Source organism: Canis lupus, chromosome 27 (assembly GCF_011100685.1).
Source record: "Canis lupus familiaris isolate Mischka breed German Shepherd chromosome 27, alternate assembly UU_Cfam_GSD_1.0, whole genome shotgun sequence".
Classification (NCBI taxonomy): Eukaryota; Metazoa; Chordata; class Mammalia; order Carnivora; family Canidae; genus Canis; species Canis lupus.
The window spans coordinates 40,824,802-40,849,957 of record NC_049248.1 but is presented as its reverse complement, the minus strand read 5'-3'; the positions used below and the strand labels follow the sequence as shown (position 1 = coordinate 40,849,957).

Below are 25,156 nucleotides of genomic sequence, written 5' to 3'. Positions count from 1 at the left end.
GTCATTTTAGCATAAATCGATATTAAAACATTAATGAGGTCATTTACATTATTAGTTTTTAATTAAAAGTCCTCAAAATTTGGTGTATATTCTATTGCACATTTCAATTTAGACTAGCTACATTTTAGGTGCTCAGTAGCCATGTGTGGATAGTGGCTACAGTATTGGCTGGTACAAATCTGAGAGAATTTGTTGGTTTATTCCCTTTTCCTTTGAACTCTTCTAATTCTTAGAAATATAGCATTACCTCAAATGTGAAGGTTTGTCAGGAGTCAAATGTTTGAGGTTGCCTATAGTACTATAGGAAGGGTCTACAAATGTATTTTGATGGTGTTGAAAAAAAAAGTATATATATTTTTAGTTGTCTTTGTCTACATTACATGACTTTAAAACCTAAAATGTCAGTCTTGAAAATGAACCAAATCTCTGGTGCCTTTTCTGTAGCTAATTATGGATAAAGTGTTACTTTTATGTGCCATTTTTTCCTTCTTTTAAGAGGAGAATTTGTGCTAAATAGAGATAAAGATTGTATTTCAGTTCCTAGGCTGCCTGCTAATTCTACATCCCTGCCGTTTGTTGGTTTGGTTTCCCTGGAAGGAGTTGTTTATACTTTATATATTGTGCCTTCTGGGGGAATAATTTATATGTCTTCTCATCTGCAGGCTTACCTGCAACAAGTTCAAGATCTGGTGATACTAGAAAGCATAATTCTGCAGACTTTAGGTAAATTTATTTTTCTTTAAAACATTAAGAAATGTATATAGAGTTATAAATTTGCAAAATAGGAAACAGGAAGAAAATCTCTAGTGAAGGTTCTTGCAAATTATAGAGGTTGTGGAGTACAGAGTTTAACCCTGACCTATACCATAGAGAGAAGGTAGATATAGCTGTCCTTTGGAATAGCAGTTAGCAGGTTTTTTTTTAATTCTAGGATCATGATTTGCTTTGGAAGGTTTGGCACTTTTTAACTTTATGATAAATGCAGACACTAAAAAACTTTTCTCCTTTCATGGATTTTTTATTCTGTTTTTTTATTCTATTTAGATAACAGTATTTATTTTTAAAATTGGTAATCAGTGGTTTGTTTTTTATTAAAGTTCAATTTGCCAACATATAGTATAACAACCCAGTGCTCATCCTGTCAAGTGCCCTTCTTAGTGCTCGTCACCCAGTCGCCCCATCCCCCCACCCACCTCCACTTCCACTACCTCTTGTTCGTTTCCCAGAGTTGGGAGTCTCTCATGTTTTGTCACTCTCTCTAATGTTTTTTAAAGAGGTCACATAGAGTTCTGTTTTTTAGATTATTTATTTGAGAGAAAGAACATGCATGTGTGTGTGCCTATGTGGACGGGAGGGGCAGAGGGAGAGAATTTTCAGACTCTGCCCCAGATGCCTCTCTAATCAGTTTTTAAAACAGCAGAGTGGAGGTGGAGAAATTCAAGCTCCAGCAGTTGAATGGCTGGGAACCCAGATGTTCCATTATTATTTTTATCAGAGACACTACCTTCAAAAGCTTAGCAAATAAGGAAAATAAAAGAGATTTTCCTAGTTCTTTTGGCCTCTTTTTCTCTTCTCTGGGTAAGGGAGGAGTTCGTGAGTTGTGTTGGAAAGTTACTGGTATGGCTATATTTTAATGCATGTCGGTACACACAATTCTTCAAGGCTTATCTTTTTTTTTTTTTTTTTGTAGCATATGTGCTGCCAAAGTGAGCACTAAAAGGTTATTTCAAGTTAATTTCTGTTAATTAGCTTTTTACTTTAAATTATCTTCAAAGTAACTATTTTAGGGGACAATGATATTTTTCTGGTGGAATAAATTTTTATTAATATTTTAATGTGGAAGCCAGTAAGATCTAAGTTGCATAAATCATTTATCCACTTAGAATAATTTTCTGTTTATAGATTATTGGTTCCTCAGGGGTCTTGAGACTGCATTAGCTTTATCATTTAGTTAAAAACATAATTGTCTTTGAAGATAATTTGTGTTAGAGAAGAATATGCTGTATGTGTTGTGTGACCCTCTGAAACAGCAGTGTTGGGAGAGGGCAATGAGGGAGACCTGTGATGATGACTCACATAAAAGAAGTATAAAATGTCTCCAGTATCTTTAGCTTTTTAATTAAAGTGCTTTTTTTTTAGCTTTTTAACTAAAGCTTTTTTTTTTTTTTTTTTTTTTTTTTAAAGGCTTTGAACTAACAATTGATCACCCACATACACATGTGGTAAAGTGCACTCAATTGGTTCGAGGTAAGGAATCCCAACTTGAAATTGTTTTACCATTTAATAGCCATGATTTATTTACTGTGACAAATATATAACATTGATGCTTTGCCCAGAAGTTAAATTGAAAGGATTTACTGGGCTTAAATCAAAATGATTATTTCTAATTTGGGATTTTTCTGCAGGGTTCTTAAAGTTTTTAGGTGATCTCCAGTTAAAGAAAATTAGTCTCTTGAGAATATTTGTCAGAGTCTGGAGCAGATTTTATAAAGTCAAATGATTAGTATGTAATGACAATTTAAGGATATTTTGGGAGTGGTGATCTTAATGTGATTCTAGGGTTGATTGTCCTAGGCAGCCTTTTATAGGCCACTCAGAGGATCATCTAGAATTTATTTGACTTATTTCCATGATTGACAAAGTCTTGGTAGGACATAGTTTTTATTCTTTTTTTTTTTTTTTTTTTTTAAGATTTTATTTATTTATTCACAGAGAGAGAGAGAGAGAGAGAGGCAGAGACACAGGCAGAGGGAGAAGCAGGCTCCATGCAGGGAGCCTGACATGGGACTTGATCCCCGGTCTCCAGGATCACGCCCCAGGCTGAAGGCGGTGCTAAACCCGCGAGCCACCTGGGCTGCCCCATTTTTTAAATTCTATTTTAACCGTAATAACTGTAATTGTATGAAACCTTGTTCCTCTTCTTTAAGTGTTAATATCAATATCTAGACACTGGTGCAATGAAGTTCATTTTAATTTTGTAGATGAAACTGATAATTGGCCTCATTTTATATTTTGCTAATGTGTGCTTCGTCTGTAAATTCCCAATGTTTTCCCAAGTTGTTTATATTTACAAAGCATTAGAAAGTTTATATTGAGCAAGGATAAGGTTAAATAAAGGTGGATATATGCCCATATTGAAAAGACTTAAGTTTTAAGGAAAATTAAAGTTTACTTTATTACTCAGAGCAGTTTTTTGGGGAAGGGTGAATGTGTTTTGTATTTTGTTTTTTCCTTCATTGTGGTATATCAAGTAATTGTTATTTGATGATTTGGGGTCTGAATGACAGGCTATTCAATTTAAAAAAATTTTAAGCACAAATCACTTTTCTCAAATATATCAGGGTCTTCTAGGTTCTGATCTTGCGTCCAAATTAGTTCATCTTTTAGTTCAGTACTTTTCAGTGAACTCTTGCATCAGAATTTCTGGGTTACTTGTTAGAAATGTTTGTGTCCTCCAAACATATCGAGTCACACTGTAAAGAGGATATCTAGGAATTGCATTTTAAGCAAGTACCCCAAATACTTGGTGTGCAGAGTAAAGCTTGAGTCCCTAGGTCTGGAAGCAGCATAGTTATTATAATTAAAAGTTGCTAATTTATCTCTTTGGTAGAATACTAAACATTGGGTGGTCAGGGACCATGTCTGCTTTATTCATTATTATGTTTCTCTACTTGGATATATTAAATGCTCACTAAATAATTGTTGAGAATGAATGGAACTAATAATTTTTCCCTCCCCCCCCCCTTTTTTTTTTTAGCAAGCAAGGACTTAGCACAGACTTCTTACTTCATGGCAACTAACAGGTTTATATTTTAATATTTTTCCCCTCTATTTTTGGGATAGGACTTTACTGGGGTTAGAATTTTTACTTTTTGAGGGGTATATATCGGGTCTAGCATTTAGTCAACTAGAACCCAAAGACCCAGGATGGATATTTGATACAGTGTATTACAGACAATTCTCTGGTAAATGTTGATTTTTCTGTACAGTTTTCATATTGTAAATTAAATTTCCATGGGGCTTTTTAATTTGCTAAGGTGATGTAATTATGTAGTACTGATTGTTTGAAAGCCTACTTGATTCTGCATGTCTTACATTGCTTTAAAATATCCAAGAGCATGGGCACCTGGCTGCTCAGTTGGAAGAGCGAGTGGCTCTTGATCTCAGGGTCATGAGTTTGAGTTCCATGTTGGGTGTGGAGATTAGTTAAAAATAAAATCTAAAGAAATAAATAATCCAAGAGCATAATTCTGTAAGTTTAGGTAAACTTGTAGTTGATAGTGACTGAGAATCTAATTTGGAGGATTCTGCAATAATTACGGTATTTATTTATTTTCAAGATTTTATCTACTTATTAGCACAAGCAGAGGGACTGGGTGGGGAGTCCAACACCCAGGTTGATCTCAGGACCCTGAGATCATTACCTGAGCCAAAGTCAGATGCTTAACCAAATGAGCCACCCAGGTGCCCCAATAATTATGGTATTTAAAAGACTTCCGTTTTCTTCCCCCATTGCCAGATAAATGTGCATGTATATGTGTAAAGAGTTATAATATTTTTTCTTCCTTCTAACCTTTTTAAAACAAAAATTATTAATATATGACTTGTATTACCAAATTATTTGCTCAGTCTCATCTCCAATTGATTAATCATGGAAAACCAAAGATATTCCTACTGACTGTCAGGACTAAGAAGTTCATTTTTATACCCTGATAGAAGAAAGTTTTGAAGTAAACCATCAATTAAACACATTCACAATTGAGAGAGTGTTCATTTTTTAATTTTATTTTTATTTTTTATTTAAATTCAATTTAGTTAATATGTACTGTATTATTAGTTTTAGGGGTAGAATTTAGTGATTCATCAGTTGGATATAACATCCAGTGCTTATTACATCAAGTGCCCTTCTAAATGCCCATCACCCAATTTCCCCTCTGTACATTATTTTAAATAGACCAGACCTGTGATTGGCACGAGATAAGATGATTTTAAGACAGTTTAAAGTATTTGATTTAGGGATTATATATCAACCAAAAATATTATAATTTTCCTTAAGTTCTAAGTTATTCTCAGGATAATAGATCCTTATTTTAAAAAACTGAGTACCCTATTTGGTTTGGGTCCTGGTCTTTCGTCAGTGGGTGAGATTGAATGAAATCTAGCCAAAAAAATTCAGAAATGTTACCTGAGCAGGTGGGTTAATGGAAAATCATGTTGAGTGCTGGATCAGAGCACTGGATATTTCTTACCCTTCTTACTCTCCAGTGTTTTAATTTTTTTTTTCTTTTTAAATAATGGAGAGTTTTAACTTTGGGTTCAGAATTGAGAGCTCATGACACTCTCTTGTTTCCTTCCCTCTGATGTCAGCCTGCATTTGACCACATTTAGCCTGCAGTACACACCTCCTGTGGTGGCCTGTGTCTGCATTCATCTGGCTTGCAAGTGGTCCAACTGGGAGATCCCAGTCTCAACTGATGGGAAGCACTGGTGGGAGTATGTTGACGCCACTGTGACCTTGGAACTTTTAGATGGTAAGTTTTAGAGTAAGGGACCTTGGAAAGCACTTGCTCTTCATCTGTCACATATCTGGCCCAAAGTGACTTGATTCAGATGAAAATAGTTAGTTGAGGTTATTCTTGTTTTTTACTTCTGTTTCTCTGAGTTTTTCTTAAATGTTCTATTTCATTTGTAGAACTGACACATGAATTTCTACAGATTCTGGAGAAAACTCCTAACCGGCTCAAACGAATTCGGAATTGGAGGGTAAGAATTATTGCTGTCAGCTTGTGGTACAAAACCAGTTTATTTTTCTTTTAACTGCACAGTAAATATACCAAAATTGGATATGTACCCTGGATTTGGAATTTCCCTTTTTCTTAGTTATGTCATAATCATGACTTCAGCTTCATAGCTTGGATACTGGCCCGGAAGTTAATGGTAATAGGTGATAGCAGGATTTGTTTTGTGTTGTGCAACTCTTGTGATAGTCAGCAACATTGGTTGAGTGTTTTCTATGTAGAGACTGTTAGGGGAAAAAATGTAACTTCTCTGAGTCCTAAAGTGTTGGATTCTGGTAGAAGAAAGGTAGAGTTACAAGGTTAGAGCTGGTATCATTCTGTCTTTGACATTACTTGCTTTTAAATGGATTGTAGAATTTTGTTTTTATAGATGGAAGGCAAAAGTTGTATTTCAAATATTTTTCAAAACTTATAATGAGATCATTCTTTTTTTTCCTTGGCATCAGATAGAAAGTTTGTTTAAAAATATTCCTGCCAAAAAAAAAAAAATTCCTGCAGGGCAGCCCCTGTGGTAGTACAGCGGTTTAGCGCCGCCTGCAGCCTGGGGTGTGATCCTGGAGACCCAGGATCGAGTCCCATGTCAGGCTTCCTGTATGGAGCCTGCTTCTCCCTCTGCCTGTGTCTCTGCCTCTCTCTCTCTGTGTCTCTATGAATAAATAAACAAAATCTTAAAAAAATAAAAAGATAAAAATATTCCTGCAATCTCAGAAATTCAGATTGATAAATTTAATCTCATTCTCCCGAGTTTGTGAGTTGTAGAAAATGAGTTTACCTAGATTTTAAAGAATTGACAGTACATAGGTCATCACTGTGGTCATATGACACTTCACCAAAATTTCTGAAATTTGCTTTTGGACTAACTGCTGTCATAAGTCATAAGACATGGATAAATTTTAGATATGCACAAATTATTTTTTTAGTTGGCTTGTAGCATTGGTATAGATTACTATAACTTTTTGGTGGTGTGATAGAATACTTAATATAAGATTTATCCTTTTAGCCAATTTTTTAGTATACAGTACTGTGTTGTTAACTATAGGCATTATACAGTAGGTCTCCAGGACTTATCTTGTAACTGACTTTGTATCCTTTGACTAACAGGTTCTTGTTTTTCCCTACTCTCCAGTCCTCTATTTTACTCTGTCTGAATGAATTTAATTCTCTTAGGTTCTTCATATAAGTGAGATCATATTTTGTCTTTCTGTGTCCGGCTTATTTCACAGCAAAAGGCCTTCATTCATGTTGTGGCAAGTGGCAGGATTTCCATCCTTTTCTTTTTTTTTTTTTTTTTTAATTATGGTAAAATGCATATAGCATAAAGATACCATCTTAACCATTTTTAAATGTATATTTTAGTAGTATTAAATATATTCATATTGTTTAACCGTTATTACCGTTCATCTCCATAATACATTTCATCTTGTTTTTGCTGAGTTCTGAGTTCAGTGTGGGGCTTGATCCCATAACCCTGAGATCATGACCCAAGAGCTGACACCAAGAATTGGATGCTTAGTCAACTGTGCCACCCACGTGCCTCTCATTTCATCTTGTAAAATTGAAACTATACCCATTATTATAAGTCCCCACTCTCCCTCCCTCTCAACCCTTGGCAACCACAATTATACTTTCTATCTTTATGATTTTACTACTTTTAAGTACTTCATATAAGTGGAATCATAAAGTATTTGTCTTTTTGTGGCGTATTTCACTTAGCATAAAGTCCTAAAGTTTCATCCATGTTGTAGCATATTGTAGAATTTTATTTATTTTATTTTATTTATTTATTTATTTTAAAGATTTTATTTATTTATTCATGAGAGACACAGAGAGAGAGGCAGAGACACAGGCAGAGGGAGAAGCAGGCTCCATGCAGGGAGCCCCACGTGGGACTCGATCCCGGGTCTCCAGGATCACACCCCAGGCTGAAGGCGGCACTAAACCACTGAGCCACCGAGGCTGCCCCGAATTTTGTTTATTTTAAAAGCTGAGTGATACTCCATTGTATGTACCTAACACATTTTGCCTATCCATTCATCTGTTAATGAACAATTAGGTTGCTTCCATATTTTAGCTGCTGTGAACATGGGTGTATAAGTATCTCTTTAAGACCTTGCTTTTTATTCTGGTTATATATCCAGAATTGGAATTGCTGGATTATATGGTAGTTCTGTTTTTAATATTAACTTTTGAAGTGGTTTTAAAACTTTTTAACTAGAAAAATAAAACAAATTTTTGAAGTCCAGATTGTTCATTTTTTCTTTTGTTACCTATACCATTGATATCATATCCAGAAATTAATTCCTTTTGTTACCTGTATCATTGATTTCATATCCACTGTTAGGAAGCTTTTGTCCTCTTCTAAGAGTTTTATTAAGCCCTTTATCCATTTTTGAGTTAATTTTGTATATAGTACTAGATAAGGGTCCAACTTCATTCTTTTGTATGTGGATATCCAGTTTTCCCAGCACCATTTATTGAAAAGATTATCCTTTCCCTGTTGAATGTTTGGCATCTTTGGTGAAAATCATTTGACCATGTATGCAAGGGCTTATTTCTGAGTTTTCTCTTCTGTTTCATTCATCTGTATGTCTTTATGCCAGTACCACACTTTACAGTGATTATTTTAGCTTTGCAGTAAGTGTTAAAATCAGGAAGTATAAATTCTCCAGTTTTGTTTTTCATTTTCACTTTGATTTGGCTATTTGTGGTCCTCTGAGATCCCATATGAATTTTAGGGTGGCCTTTTCTATTTCTGCAAAAAACATCATTGGGATTTTGATAGGGACTGCATTGATTTTGTAGAAGCTTAGGGTAATAATATTCACATTTCAACAATTTTAAGCCTTTGAATCTAGAACATAAATTTTCCATTTAGGTCTTTTTTTTTTTTTAAGATTTTATTTATTTATTCATGAGAGATACAGAGAGAGGGAGGCAGAGACACAAGTAGAGGGAGAAGCAGGCTCCATGTAAGGATCCTGGGAATCCGGGATCACGCCCTGAGCCAAAGGCAGATGCCCAACTGCTAAGCCACCCAGGCGTCCCTCCATTTAGATCTTATGTAATTTCTTTTAGCAATGTTTTGCAGTTTTAATTGTACAAGTCTTTCACCTCCGTGGTTAATTTATAAGGTTTGGTGGTTTTTTTTTTAATACTGTTGTAAATAGGATAGTTTTCATAATTTACTTCATAGATTGTTCATGTATAGAAATGCAGCTGAATTTTATGTGTTGACTTTATATCCTGTTACTTTGTTGAATTCATGTATTAATTCTAACTTTTTGTGTATGTAGACATTTCTATATAAGGTTATATCATCTGCAGACAAATATTTTACTTATTTGCCAATTCTTTTCTTTTCTTTTCTTTTCTTTTCTTTTCTTTTCTTTTCTTTTCTTTTCTTTTCTTTTTTTCTTTTTTTGAGAGAGAGAGGGAGGGAAAACATGTGAGTGGGGAGGGGCAGAGGGAGAGAGAGAGAGAGAATCTTAAGCAGACTCCATGCTCAACACTGAGCCCAGTGTGGGGCTCCATCTCACAACTCTGACATCATGACCTGAGTAAAAATCAAGAGTCAGATGCTTAACTGACTGAGTCACCTGGGTGTCCCTGAATGCTTTTTGTTGCCTGGTTGTTCTGATGTGAAGTGAAAGGGGGCATCCTTCTCTTGTTTTAGATCTTAGCAGAAAACCTTTTCAGTTTTTCACTGTTGAGTGTGATATTTGCTATGAGTGTTTCATATATGGGTTTTATTATGTTGAGGTAGTTTCCTTCTATTCCTAGTTTGTTGCGTGTTTTTTTATCATGAGAAGGTGTTGGATTTTGTCAAATGCTTTCTATATCTAGAAAATCGTGTTTTTTTTTTTTCCTTTATTGGGTTTATATGGCATATGGATGATCTTTGTATGTTGAACCATTCTTGTATTCCAGGAATAAATCCCACTTGGTCATAGTGTATAATCCTTTTAATATGCTGCTTAAAAAAGATTGGTGTTACTTCTTTAAAAGATTCACCAATGAAGGCATCAGGTCCAGGGCTGTTCTTTGTTGGGAGATTATTTTTTTATTTTATTTTTTGAGATTATTTTATTATTAATTCAATCTCCTTGCTAGTTATAAATCTACTCAGATTTTCTATTTCTTTATGGGTTATTCTCAGTAGGTTTTGTATTTCTAGGAATTTAATTTGTCCATTTCATCTAGATTATCTAATTTATTGGCATATAATTGTTGAGAGTACTTTTATAATCCTTTTTATTCTGTAGAATTGATAGCAATGTCTCCACTTTTATTTCTGATTTTAGTAGTTTGAATCTTGTTTTTTTCCTAGGCCATCTAGCTAAAGGCTTAATTTTGTTCTCAAAAAGCCAATTTCTAGTTTTATTAATTTTTCTCTATTCTATTTTCTATTTTATTTCTGCTCTAATTGTTATTTCCTTCCTTCTACTTGCTTTGGCTTTCGTTCTTTTTTTTTTTTTTTTTTTTAAGATTTTATTTATTTATTCATGAGAGACACCCACACAGAGAGAGGCAGAGACACAGGCAGAGGGAGAAGCAGGCTCCATGCAGGGAGCCCGATGTGGGACTCGATCCCGGGACTCCAGGATCGCGCCCTGGGCCAAAGGCAGGCGCTAAACCGATGAGCCACCCAGGGATTCCCGTTCTTTTTTTTTTTTTTTAAGATTTTATGATTTTTTTTTTTTTTAAGATTTTATTTATTCAAGAGACACACAGAGAGAGGCAGAGACAAAGGCCGAGGGAGAAGCAGGCTCCCCATGGGGAGCCTGATGGGGGTGTTGATCCCACAACCCGGGATCACAACCTGAGCCAAAAGGAGATGCTCGGGATCCCTGGGTGGCGCAGCGGTTTGGCGCCTGCCTTTGGCCCAGGGCGCGATCCTGGAGACCCGGGATCGAATCCCATGTCGGGCTCCCGGTGCATGGAGCCTGCTTCTCCCTCTGCTTATGTCTCTGCCTCTCTCTCTTTCTCTCTCTCTGTGTGTGACTATCATAAATAAATAAAAATTAAAAAAAAAAAAAAAAAAAAAGATTTTATTTATTTATTTTGGGGAGAGGGGAAAGAGAGTGTGAGCCCTTGAGAGTGAGTGCTCACACATGGGAGCAGGGGGAGGGACAGAGGAAGAAGTAGATTTCCCACGGAACATGGAGCCTGACCCTGGCTGGATCCCAGGACCCAGAGATCATGACCTGAGCCAAAGGCAGACGCTTAACTGACTGAGCCACCCAGCAATCACCTTGTTGCTGATTTCTAACTTTGTCTTGTCAGAAAAGCTAATTTGTATCATATTTGTCTTTTTTTTTTTTTTTTTTAAGATTTTATTTATTAATGAGAGAGACAGAGAGAGGCAGGCTCCTCACAGGGAGCCCAATGTGGGCCTTGATCATCCCTGAACTGGGATCACGCCCTGAGCCAAAGGCAGATTCTCAACCTCTGAGCCACCTAGGCGTTCCCATATCTGTCTTTTAAAAATCTAGACTGGGCAGCCCTGGTGGTGCAGCGCTTTGGCGCCGCCTGCAGCCTGGGGTGTGATCCTGGAGACCCGGGATCGAGTCCCACATCGGGCTCCCTGTGTAGAGCCTGCTTCTCCCTCTGCCTGAGTCTCTGCCTCTCTCTCTCTGTGTCTATGACTAAATAAAATCTTAAAAAAAAAAATTCATTAAAAAAATAAAAAAAATAAAAATCTAGACTCACTTTGTGGCTTCATATATGGTGTCTCCTGGTAAAGGTCCATGTGTACTTGAGAAGAATGGTTTATACTGTTGTTGGGTATGTTCTGTTTATGTCTGTTACATCTGGTTGGTTTATATTTTAAGTTCTGTTTCCTTATCTTTTGTCTGGTTTTTCTGTCCAGTGTTGTGGGTGGGTATTGAAGTCTCCAAGTGAAGTCTTCTGTCAGTTTTGATGGTCTTTTATTGGTATATAAATGTTTATAATTGTTATAATTGCTATATTGAGTCTTTTATTAATATATAATGTCCTTTCGTATCTCTTGAAACCTTTTTTGTTTTTTTATTTTTAAAAAAATTTTTAAAGATTTTTATTTATTCATGAGGGACACACAGAGAGAGGCAGAGACATAGGCAGAGGGAGTAGCAGGCTCCATGCTAGGAACCCGATGTGGGACTCAATCCTGGAACCCCAGGATCATGCCCTGAGCCGAAGTCAAATGCTCAACCGCTGAGCCACCCAGGCATCCCACCTTTTTTGTTTTAAAGTATATTTTGTCGCATATCAGTATAGCCATCCTTGCTCTCTCTTGATTACTGTTTGCATGATTTATGTTTTTCCCTCCCATTTTCAGCCTGTTTGGGTCTTAGGATCTCAGTTGCTTGTAGATGGCATATAGCTGGATCATATATTTTTATGCATTTTGACAATCCCAGTCTTTATTGGAGAGTTTAACCTATTTACATTTTTTTTTAAAGATTTTATTTATTCATGACAAAGAGAGAGAGAGGGAGAGAGGCAGAGACACAGGCAGAGGGAGAAGCAGGCTCCATGCTGGGAGCCTGATGTGAGACCCGATCCCGGGTCTCCAGCATCATACCCTGCGCTGAAAGCGGCGCTAAACCGCTGGGCCACCGAGGCTGCCCCCTATTTACATTTAAAATAATTATAGAAAATGTCATTATGCTTACACAGTTTGTTTTCTATATGCCTTGTCTTTTTTTGTCCCTCATTTCCTGCATTACTGTCTTTTAGTTGATTTTTTCATAGTGAAAATTTTAAATTCCTTTCTCATTTTGTGTATATTCTATTGCTGTTTTCTTTTTGGTTACCATGAAGATTACATTACATCATAAAGATATAATAGTTTGAATTTATACTAGTTTAACTTCAGTACATGCAGAACTTTTCTTCTTGCTACCTGCATCTCCATATCTTTTAGTTGTTGATGTCACAAAGTTGTATCTTTTATATACTCTATGTCTCAGAACATTAACTAATAGTCCTTTTAAATGCATTAGGCTCTTAAATTAAATAGAAAATAAGATTTGAGTTACAAACCAAAGTTACAGTAATACTAGGTTTTCCTTTCATTATACTTTGCAGGACTTCTTGAGCACTTGAGCACTTCTTGGATGACTGGTCTAGTAGTCATGAACTCCCTCAGCTTTTACCTATTTGGAAGGTCTTAATTTCTTCCTCATTTTTAAAGGACATTTTTGCTGCATATAGGATTCTTGGTTCACAGGGTTTTTTTTCTTTTAGCACTTGCAGTGTATTGGCCCACTGTCTTCTGGCCTCCAAAGTTGCTGATGAGATACTTGTTCATGATCTTATTGAGGATCCCTTGTACCTGCTGATTCACTTCTCTCGTTGCTTTCAAGATTCTCTGGCTTTGGCTTTTGAAGTTTAGTATGTCTTGTGTGAGCCTCTTTGAGTTCATCTCACTTGGAATTTGTTGAGCTTTTGTTTCTATTCATGTCTTTATCAAAGTTGGGAAGTTAGCAGCCATTTTTTTTCCATATATTCTCTCCGCCCCTTTTTGTCTTTTGTCCTTCTGGAATTTTCATGATGCATGTGTTGGTCCACTCGATGGTGTCTCTTAGACTCTGTTCACTTGCTTCAATCTTTTTTCATTATAATTTTCATTGTCCTGTCCTAACGTTTGCTGATTCTTTCTTCTGCCTGTTCAAATCTGCCTTTGAATCCTTCTGGTGGATTTTTCATTGCAGTTATTGTATTTCTCAGCTCCAGGATTTCTTTTTGGTTTCCTTTTAGGTTTTCTGTCTCTTTATTGATATTTCCATTTTGTTCATATATTGTTTTATTAGCTTTGTCCACAATTCCCCTTATATAGTTATTTGAGTATCTTTAAGGGAGTTATTTTAAAGCCTTTGTGTTGTAGTTCTGCCATTTCAGAGGCAGTTTCTGTTTGTTTATTTTTTTTCTTTTGAATGGGTCGTACTTTCTTGTTTTTTTTTAAATGCTTTGTGATTTTTTTGTTGAACACTGGACATTTGAATCTGATAATGTGGTAATTCTGGACATCAGATTCCCAGGCTTTTCTATTTTTTCTTAACTGTTTTTGGATGGAGGGGTGGATTTGATTTTGTATGGTGTCTTTGCTGAAGGTCACCCTGAGGTATAAACTAAGATATTCTCACTTCTTTTCTGATCCTTTCCCTGAGAATATGTGATCAAAATTTTCTAGTTCTCTCTGTATATGTAGTTTTTATTTTTATTTATTTTAAAAAAGATTTTATTTATTCATGAAAGACAGAGAAGAGAGACATAGAGGGAGAAGCAGACTCCTTGCAGGGAGCCCATTGTGGGACTCAATCCCCCGATTAGGATGACACCCTGAGGAAAGGAGAAAAAAATGAGTGGGAAATATCAGAAAGGGAGACAGAACATGAAAGACTCCTAACTCTGGGAAACGAACTAGGGGTGGTGGAAGGGGCGGGGGGTGGGGGTGACTGGGTGACGGGCACTGAGGTGGGCACTTGACAGGATGAGCACTGGGTGTTATTCTATATGTTGGCAAATGGAACACCAATAAAAAATAAATTTATTAAAAAAAAAAAAGGGATGACACCCTGAGCCCAAGGCAGATTCTCAACCGCTGAGCCACCCAGGCATCCCTGCAGTTGTTTTTTTAATATCCTGCTCTTTAATGTCTGGCTCCCGAAAGGGGAAAAAAAACAATAAATGAAGGGGAGAAAGGGTGCCATCTTTTAAGTCCCCTGGAAGTCACTTTAGCCAGAGGCGCAGGAGGTTGTAACAGTAGAGGTAAGTGCAGCAACAGTGGCTGCCTGCCTTTGGGTCTGTACCTCTGTGATCAGAAGCTGCAATCAGGGATCAGAGCACAGAGCCTGATATTTGCAGGATAGAGTCCTTTTTGTGTACTTGCTCCTCCAGGGTGTGTAAGCTATTCTAGGAACAGGTGCACAGCTGCCTCCATTGTGGCTGGGGTAGGAGATGGGTAGTTACTAATGTGCTGAGAGATGCAAGAGTTGATGTAAGTTAACTCCAGTTTACTGTCCAAGGCTTAACCCAAAAGTTGCAAGCCTTTTTTTTTTTTTAAAGATTTAAAAATTTTTTTATTTATTTGTGAGAGACAGAGACAGAGAGAGAGGCAGAGACACAGGCAGAAGGAGAAACAGGCTCCATGCAGGGAGCCCGATGTGGGACTCGATCCTGGGTCCCCAGGGTCAGGCCCTGGGCTGAAGGCGGCGCTAAACCACGGAGCCACCTGGGCTGCCCAAGTTGCAAGCCTTTAACAGACTCCAGAGTTCCAAAATAGTTACATCAGACAAATTCTGCCAGTGAAATTATTGTCTAGGTGGGGAGACAGATTTCTGGTGCTTCCTTCTCTAACTTTTCCCCAGAATCCTTTTTTAAGGCAAGGTATGATTTCATTGTACTTATATGCCACATTTGCTTATCCATTTACCCATTGATGGACATATAAGTTGCTTCCATCTCTTGGCATGAATAATGCTGCAGTGAACATGCAAGTGCAGAGATCTCCTTGAGATCTTGTTTGTGTTACTCTTGACTTAAGGTTTTTTTTTTTTTTTTTTTTTTTTTTTTAAATTTTTATTTATTTATGATAGTCACACAGAGAGAGGGAGAGAGAGGCAGAGACACAGGCAGAGGGAGAAGCAGGCTCCATGCACCGGGAGCCTGACGTGGGATTCGATCCTGGGTCTCCAGGATCGTGCCCTGGGCCAAAGGCAGGCGCCAAACCGCTGCGCCACCCAGGGATCCCTTGACTTAAGGTTTTTAAAATCTTACTTCTAATGTTACAATCCCAGAGTAGCCTCCTGCCTGTGGGCTATCCAGGTCTTCCAGTGTTGCAGCAACCACAATCTCCTCAATCCAGGTTTTTTTTTTTTTTTCCATTTTATAAATTACCTGTGGTGAAGAGATGTCATTTGCTTCATTCTAGGCATGCCAGGCTGCCAAGAAAACAAAAGCAGATGATCGAGGAGCAGATGAAAACACTTCGGAGCAGACTATTCTCAATATGATTTCCCAGAGCTCTTCAGACACAACTATTGCAGGTTTAATGAGCATGTCAACTTCTTCTACAAGTGCAGTGCCTTCCCTTCCAGCCACTGAAGAGTCATCCAGCAACCTAAGCAATGTGGAGATGCTGCAGGGCGAGCGTTGGCTTTCCTCCCAACCTCCTTTTAAACTGGAACCTGCTCAGGGTCATCGGACTAGTGAGAATTTAGCACTTATAGGAGTTGATCATTCTTTGCAACAGGATGGTTCTAATGCATTTATTTCCCAGAAGCAGAATAGTAAGAGTGTGCCATCAGCTAAAGTGTCACTGAAAGAATACCGTGCAAAGCATGCAGAAGAGTTGGCTGCCCAGAAGAGGCAATTGGAGAACATGGAGGCCAATGTGAAGTCACAATATGCATATGCTGCCCAGAATCTCCTGTCTCACCATGATAGCCACTCTTCAGTCATTCTGAAAATGCCCATAGAGGGCTCAGAAAACCCCGAGCGGCCTTTTCTGGAAAAGACTGACAAAGCAGCTCTCAAAATGAGAATCCCAGTGGCAAGTGGAGATAAAGCTGCCTCTTCAAAACCAGAGGAGATAAAAATGCGCATTAAAGTCCATGCTGCAGCTGACAAGCACAATTCTGTAGAGGACAGTGTCACAAAGAGCCGAGAGCACAAAGAAAAGCACAAGACTCACCCATCTAATCATCATCATCATCATAATCATCACTCACACAAGCACTCTCACTCACAGCTTCCAGCTGGTACTGGGAACAAACGTCCAGGTGATCCAAAACATAGTAGCCAGACAAGCACCTTAGCACACAAAACCTATAGCTTGTCTAGTTCTTTCTCCTCTTCCAGTTCTACTCGTAAAAGGGGTCCTCCTGAAGAGACTGGAGGCCCAATGTTTGATCATCCAGCCAAGATTGCCAAGAGTACTAAATCCTCTTCTGTAAATTTCACCTTTCCTCCTCTTCCTACAATGGCCCAGTTGCCTGGGCATAGCTCAGACACAAGTGGCCTTTCCTTTTCACAGCCCAGCTGTAAAACTCGAGTTCCTCATATGAAACTGGATAAAGGGCCCACTGGAGCCAATGGTCACAATGTAAGCCAGACAATAGACTATCAAGATACTGTGAATATGCTTCACTCCCTTCTCAGTGCCCAGGGTGTTCAGCCCACTCAGCCCCCTGCATTTGAATTTGTTCATTATGGTGAATATCTGAATCCACGGGCTGGGGGAATGTCCTCCAGATCTGGCAATACAGACAAACCCCGGCTACCACCTCTACCATCAGAACCTCCTCCACCACTTCCACCCCTTCCTAAGTAAAAGAGACAGAGGAGGGAAAAAAATTCCTTAAAAACAACTTTTTTTTTTTTTTTTTTTTTGGTAACTACTGATTCTGAACTAAGGAAATTACTTCCCTTATGAAATATGTCACCCTTCTTGGACTAGGGAATAAATTAATGTCGACATGCAAGTGGGAGGGTGGTAGAGGGGCTTGGTTATTATAGCTACTGCCTCAGAAATTTAACTATTTTATTATAGTTTTTACTGGTATTAGAGAGGTGAGAATGTGTTGAAGCTGTGAAGGATTAAGAATACTTTCTCTGTTCTTGGCCTCTCCACCTCCTAATTAGGTTGATTAGAGTTGATGTCTTCCCTCTTCTTGCCAAGACTGAAATATGGAGGGTTTGTTTTATCAAACAGTTGTGGATCCTTTTGGTGTTTAATATATCAGAAGAGAGGAAGTATTTAAACGTCAAATCTTTTAAGAGACTTTTAAAAAAATAATTTAAAGAAAGTAAGTTATCTGTTTAGTTTTTTTTATATCATTGGGGAGGGGATAGGGATTTTGCTGTGTGTATGAGATACATAGCAGTGACTCCTGGGGGGTGGGATTGAAGGGTGGGGGGTATGGAGGGGGGATGGGGGGGTAGGCTTTTGGCCTTGAGTTCTGATAGGCTCGGCCACTTGAAGTGTTGAGACCTTAAAGTGTGTACGTAAGTGTGGGTGTGTGTTTTTAAGTGTGTGTGTTTAAAAATCATGTTTTATCTTTCCCTCCCTGTCCCTCACCATCTTCACTTCCCAACAGTCTACTAGAGAGAACACAGTGTGGCCTTTAGAACATAAAGGAAGGAAGAGGCATGTGTTTAACATGGTATTTTCCCATTTCTTTATGTTTTAATTGAGTGGTAGCCTTCTAAATTCTAGTTTGGGCAAGTGCAGCCAATAGCCTGATTCTAGACTCCATTATAAAAACTTCCCCTTTAACCCTCCCTTTTCCTTTTGATACAGAACAAAGGTGGGGTTGAGGAAGAAGGATTGGAGAGCAAGGCTGGCTTCTGCCCTACAGAATCGGGTGTGTCTTTTTTTCAAGTTGGGCTTTGGGAAAGTGTTCAAGTGAGAGCAGTCTCAGGGTCTCTGAAGGGAAGGGGGATGTGCTGTATATCCTGCCTATGAAAGCCCAGACCATATATGAGAATAGCTCTGGGAGAAGCCATGGAGCTAGAGGATACTGAAAACAATGAAATTGTGATTGGGTGTTTTTAGGGTATTGTATTTTAAATTGCATTATGAATGTAAGACTTGCTTTTTATCTGTATATCTGAAGGGAAACAGCTGCATCCTTAATTTTTGCAACCTATACAATTCAGAGATTGGAGCTTGTGAATTTAACAGTACTGGTGTCATGAGGGTGAGCAAGCCTAGTCCACAGATCCAGATTGTCCATCTTTGGTGGCTTTAGTTTCTAGGCAGAGGTTTTTCAGAAGATTTCTAAGAGTCCTTTAAAAAAATGGATCAGAAGTTCTATTCTTATGGGTGCTTGATTGTGGTGCAGATTTCAGGATAATTGGTGTTCAAGATCCTAGCACTCAAAACTCATCACTTTTGTTGAGGCAAGAAATCTGTCAAGGGGCTAGAAAGAATTCTAAACCAGGTTGTGTAACTGAAAATGCCACCAAGCCACAGATCATTTGATGTGATATTCTTTGGTCTTCATGGTCTTTTTGGCTATGGAAAAGATGATGCAGTTTGAATTTGTCCTTATTTTTAATGCAGCTTCCTTTACGCCAAATAGTCTGTATAGAAAAATTGAATATTTTTCATTGGAAGGCATGGGGAGACAGGAGTTGTACATGTGCTGCTGCTTGCCAGGAGTAGGTTGGGGAGAAAACTGAGGCAGTTGGAATTGTTGATGCACTGGCCTAATATAGGAAGGAATTTGTACAGTAAACCTTAAGGTGAATTAATGTCCTGCATCTCTGCATATTTGAACTCTCTAGAGTGCCTGCCATTGCTGTGTAAAATGAGCTCTCTGCCGACTTATAAACCAGTATTACTTAGAGTGTTACTTCATTTTTATAGATGACATTTTCCTCTATCTCCCTGATATTTTCTGTGTTGTGCTAGGTAATTGGTAGATGTGTGATGTGTTTACTAAATCTAGGCTTTCTATTTGTTTAGATTTTGTTTGGTGGAGTCTACTTTCCTTCCTGACCTTCCCAAAAGTTTATTTAGTTTGGATCTGTATCTTTGTGGAATCAATCACTGATATGATTATGAAAATGTCTTTTCCAGCATTCAGTTTTTCTCATCAAGTGTCACATTTTTTCTAATCATATGCACTCCTTCACCACAGAGGCAGACATACCCACTTGGCCTCAAGCAATTCTCCGTGGCATCTGTAGTTAGTTCCTTAGACCTCCTGTCTGTAGTGAACTAGACAGTGCTTACTAGAGCCTAAGAGCTGCTTTATGCTCTGCAGTCTGGCCTTTGCACTAGTAGTTCATTGCTGATGTAGGTCAATTTAAAGACTTCTATATTATTGCCTCCTGATACTGTTTTAAGATATTTACAGTGTCTCTTTTTAGATCTCTGTGTATGTCATGAACGTCCTGTGTGCTCTGCATGAAGCTGCTGCATTTGGGTTAGCAGATGTGCCTGTCAGCTAGCATGCCTATTGTTCAAATTACATAAACTTAGGCTTCAAAGGATTGTGTGGTTTCTAAACTCTGTGTTTTCTCTAAGCTCACACCTTCAAAGGGTGAGAAATGGGATTTATACATCCGAAGTTAGTCTAGTTAAACATGGCTTTTTTTCTCCTTTTAACCTAGACTATTAAGGATAAGTGGTGGTAAGCAGGCCTGGAGCCTCAAGTTCTGTAAATCTCATTACTAAAACCTTGCTTGACTCTTAACGTTGGCAAAAACAAACACCTGTGGAATGTCCTGAAGGCTTTTAATCAGATACCTGTGTTGCTGTTGGCTGAACTCTAGTGAAGCATTAATTTAAAGCTAAATTGGTCTTCTGGAATATCAGTTATGCTTTTTGGGTTTAGAAAATATGTAGGAATTAGTCTAAGCTTCTCACTCATGAATCAATGTGTTTCCGAGACTCTCAGCTTCCTCTTTTTTTTTTCTTTAAATGATTTTTTTTGTGTTTTGATTCAATGTATCCTTTTTCATAGTTCTGTATTATTGGCTTCACCAGTGTTGATAGAAAAAGAAATCAAATCTTGAGTTGGAAACAGCAATGGATTAGGATATAGAAATAAAATCATGGTAACATCAGTGCTGGATTTCCTTAAGCTTCTGCTACCTAATTCCCCATGTTGAAAGTGCATACTCCTCATGTTTTGCTTCTGGACAAAGGCAATTAGAGGAGTCTTAGCCCAGTATGATAGGATTTTAAAGATCTTTCCCAACAGAAACACAGGAATTGCGGGAACATGGGGACAGATGAGTTTTTTTAAAGGATTGTTCTTTTGTCAATAAGTTATTTTGATACTAATGCTAGTAAAAGGGATATTCTAGAACATCTTGAAGTTGGAATACAAATGATATTCTCTTGGGTTTAGGAGAATTTAAGCAGTCTATGCAACCCTTCACATTGTGAGAAATAAGCCCTTCGCAGTCCCACTAAGCTTTCGGTGACTTCAATGCCTCCCCAGATTCCCTGTGTTGCTGCTTGTTGACACCCAGCTTTTAACTGAGTGTTTGCTCCTGATGGTTTAAGAGATGTTCATGTTGTATCACACTATCAAGTTTTATTTTGTCTTTTTATCCCTCTGTGGGTGTGTGTTTGAAACAAGCATGGTACTGTAATCCTACCTGATAGAGTGTTCTGGAATGAGAATTCTTTCCTAAGCGGGAGACCCTTCCATTTTAATGTTTCTAAAGTTTTTAATATGGACTTGGCATTGGAAAAGGGAGGGAAAGAAAATGTTTACTAAAAAGCAGTGTCTGATCTTCCCCTTTATGAGTGCATATTTATGGTCGAATGAAAAGAAGAGAAAGACTCTTGGGTTTTCCGTTGCCATGTTAAGTATGGAGAGGGATGCTTGACAGCATGCTAATTGAAGCCAGAACAAGTATGTCTCCATCAGGTTATCAGGAACTCTTCAGTTGAATGCTGAGGACCTAACTGGTTAGTGGTAGATCATATTGGAATTGGTTACAAGATAGAAGTGCTGTCTGGGTTAAGCACCCTAAGAAAAGAATGCAGCAGCCTAACATAGTGTTAAACTAGGTTTCTGGATTTGAAACTGATCCTTCCCTCGCCCCATTCCACACACCTGAAACTGTCCGTTTTCTTATCAGACCAAAGAGCAAAGAAGAAAAAAAAAGTAAAATACTTTACCAATCTATGTCACTCAGGTACAATTTTGTGGTAATATTTTTGTCTGTTTTCTTTGTATTGCTCTTAAGAGTCCTTTCTCAGCACACTCTTCTGCTGTTGCCTCTGTCCTCCTCGGGGCACCTCAGTTCTGGATGCTACCCCTGGGATCTCTACCGCTGTTATGTGACTGATAGGATGTAAGTGACCATTACAGTAAGGGCTCTTTGTAAAAAATTCAAAAAAACATTTTTAAAAAATTTAAAAAAGGATGTTGTATACATTTTATAGTCTGGCTATCAGTTTGATATCTTGCTGTCAAGTATGTTTCTCAATCTGTATTTATCCATCCCATCAATAAATGTTAATGATAAAACACTCATCTGATTGTTGTTTATGTGTCCTAAGTCTTTAAATTAGGCTTTAACTGCCGTTTACTCTTATGATTATAGTTTTTAGTTTTGGTAGTATATACTTTCTGACTACACAAGATTCTGGAGAATTCGAGTCCAGGAAAGACCTAAGATTTGGTTGTCACAGTGAACCTGGTAGTAGTATAAAGTATGATGTAGTCAGAGGGGGAAAAAAACCCACACTCAATATAGCATTCTTGGTGGTGCCTGGAAAAACTGATAGTGAATGCTCACTCTTTTCCTGATACATATAAAACCACACACACACGCACACACACACGGTAAATCTTATAAATTACACATTTAAAGGGAAAGAATACTTGTGCCAAAATATTTCAAAATTATAACAAAGCAGAAACTATGGCTTAAAAACTAAAAGGAAAAAAAGGTCAATTTGACAGAATGATGTACGCATCTGAAAAAAAAATCACTTGAGTTCTCGTCAACCTTCTATTTTCTAAAATAAGACAACTTAAGATTTTTGATTGCTGTATCTCTCCTGAAACTTTTGTGGAAGTTGCTGACATTTTAGACATTCTGGTCTGGTTTGAATGGAAGAAAAGCAAATGAAGAATGTAGGAATGGATGATATTACAAAATCCTAAGTTTTAGTGACTTGCCTTTGTTAAGAGAGTTAATATCAACTGTGTCATCCTTGGCAATAGATGAGGTACATAAATCACAGTATAAAGGTGGATCCCCATGAATAGGGCTTGTTAAACTAATTCATACAGTTAGGCTTCATCTTATGATCAATGCTTGCATGATCCTGGTCTCTATCATTCAATGTTCTGAGGAAAATTTGAAACCCTTTCTGTGTCTTCTGTGGATTTTATTGGCTTGATAGGATGCATGTATTTATTGCAGTCTGGCTCTGGGGCTTATTTCTGAACTGATTTCGTTTATGTCACATGTCTTAACTTGTGCTACCTTTTTTTGTACTGTGGCATATCCGCCCTTTTATTTCATAAACACTCAGGCAAAAACAAGTTAAAATTGAATATTAGGTAGACCTTTTCTGAAGAATAGTTTCAGGTACTTTCCTGCCTTAAATTTATTCATTCATTAGAAAATAGTACCTATCAAGTGCTGTGTACTGTTTACTGATGGAATATGGCAGTAAACGTAACAGACATCCTGCCCTCAAAGAACTTAACACATTTTAGTTGTAGTGGAGATAAGTAAAAGTTAGTATGTTAGATAATAAGTACTTTGGAGAATGTTAAGCGGAGAAAGAATAGAGATTTTTTGTGTGTCTGTGTTTAAGCTAAGTAGGGCTCTTGAAATTGGAAATAAGATGGCTAGGAAGGAAGAAGGCCCCATAAAATTACAATTCAGCAAAGATCTGAACGAGATGAGAGCAAGCCATAACAGTAGCTGGGGTAAGAACATTACAGGCTCTTTTAGGAAACAAGTACAAGGTTCTGAGGTGAGAATATGCTGGTATGTTTGAAAATTGCAGGAAGGCCAGTCTAGCTGGTATGGACACAAGATGAAGAGAGAGTAGTAGGATGTGTGATTAGAGAGGAAATGGAATGCTAGGTACTGTAGGGCCTTGTAAGCCACCATGTAAGATCGTGAAATGCATCAATGGAAAGCTTGGAGCAGAAAAGGGACGTGGTCTAGCTGAGGTTTTTTTTTTTTTGTAGCTGAGGTTTTAAAGTGTTCTTTTAGCCATCTGTATTTGAAATGGCTTTCGTAATAAGGTAAGAGATGAGAGTGGTTTGGGTCAGGTAATGAGAAGTTATATCTTGAATTTGGAGGCAGTAGGATCTGCTGTAAGTTTGGAAGAGAATAGTCATGGGTGATTCCCAGTGTTTGGCCTGACCAACTGGAAAGGTGGAGTTGTCATACTGAGACGGGGGTAACTACAAAAAGAGCAGGAGTTTGGCATCCATTCATATTCATTCTCTGTGTCATGTGCACACACACCCCTTTCTCTAGGATTGGCACTGAGAACTACAAATTCTCAAAAATTCTCTTTCCTTCGAAACTTCATCTTTGCCAATCTATTTACAAGCAGCCTCAGGTCCACTTGAACCTATTCATTAGCTAGCAGAGTGTTCAGTGGATTAAAGACAGATATCTTAAAAAAAAAAAAAAAAAACAAAGAAAACCCAGCCATCTTCTTTGTTAAACAGCACAAAGAATTTGCCAACATGTTGATCCTTTAATAATATCTTCCCTCTTTCCCACTTAAAGGTAGTGGTTGTAAATAGCAATTTTTTGCTTGTTTTAGCAGGTGGATTTTTTTTTTTTCCTGCCTGTGTGGCTCAGCGGTTGAGCGCCTGCTTTCTGCCCAGGGCATGATCCTGGAGTCCTAGGATCGAGTCCCACATCAGGCTTCCTGCACGCAGCCTGCTTCTCCCTCTGCCTATGTCTCTGCCTCTCTCTCTCTCTGTGTCTCATGAATAAATAAATGAAATCTTTAAAGAAAAAAATATTTTTTTCCCAACTAAGACCTATAGTTGACACTAAACAATGAAGGTCTGTTGCATCCCTAGCTAGTTCCTAATGCCTCTTTTCATTGTTCACTGTAGTAGAGTTTTGATATTACCACATCTGGTTTCAGATTCCTATTTTTTAATAAGATTTTATTTATTTATTTACAGAGACAGAGCACAAACGCGGGAGTGGGAGGGAGAGGGAGAAGCAGGCTCCCCGCATAACATCTCTGCTCCATTCTAGCACCCTGGGATCATGACCTGAGACAAAAACAGACAGTTAACCAACTGTACCATCCAGGCACCCCTCCTTTTTTTTTTTTTTAAGGTTTTATTTTTAAGTAATCTCTGCACTCAATATGGGGCTCCAGTTCACGCCACCAAGATCAAGAGTTGCATGCTCTAGCAATTGAGCCAGCCAGGCACCCCTGGTTGCAGATTCTGATTCCCATATTTTCCAGCTAGTTTTGAGTTGTAGAGAGTTTATAACAAATGTCTTCTTTGTATCCCTTCTGAGGGTTGGAGCGTTTGCTTATGTGTATATATCATCTTTTCTGTGGATACTATGTTTGTATTTGCATCCACAATCTGAAACTGCTCTAGAATGTTTACTCAAAAGAACAGGGTCATCTCTCTTGTTCTCTCTGTATCCCTAGTGCCTAGCACTTAGGTTCTCAAGTATTTGTTGAATGAATGAATGAATGTTCAGAAAAGGGCCTTCTGGGGACACCCTAATCTGGAAATGACATCTCTTCTACCTCCCCCTCTACCCCCCTCCTTTGTTTTAATCACTTCGTGTGCCTAAAGTGTAGTTGTCCAGCATTGTAGATTCTCTATGCACACTTGCAGTGTGAATCATACTCATCAGCTCATTGTTGCTGGAGAAACCTCTTA

At 38.0% G+C, this 25,156-nt stretch overlaps 1 protein-coding gene across 2 annotated transcripts in view; it reads left to right on the top strand.

Annotated features, from left to right (window-relative positions):
- Nucleotides 1-17,676, top strand: part of CCNT1 (cyclin T1) — a 29,169-nt gene extending 11,493 nt beyond the window's left edge. Inside the window, exons 4-10 of one of the 2 annotated variants that reach the window (XM_038577508.1) lie at nucleotides 663-723; nucleotides 2,185-2,247; nucleotides 3,758-3,803; nucleotides 5,368-5,531; nucleotides 5,693-5,763; nucleotides 15,715-16,887; nucleotides 17,427-17,676. In XM_038577508.1, coding sequence (XP_038433436.1) covers nucleotides 663-723; nucleotides 2,185-2,247; nucleotides 3,758-3,803; nucleotides 5,368-5,531; nucleotides 5,693-5,763; nucleotides 15,715-16,887; nucleotides 17,427-17,435 — 1,587 coding nt within the window. In that variant the 3' untranslated portion in view covers nucleotides 17,436-17,676. Of the gene's footprint in view, nucleotides 1-662; nucleotides 724-2,184; nucleotides 2,248-3,757; nucleotides 3,804-5,367; nucleotides 5,532-5,692; nucleotides 5,764-15,714 lie in introns of both variants that reach the window. The other variant, XM_038577507.1, reaches the window with a different exon arrangement.
- Nucleotides 17,677-25,156: the final 7,480 nt, after the last annotated feature.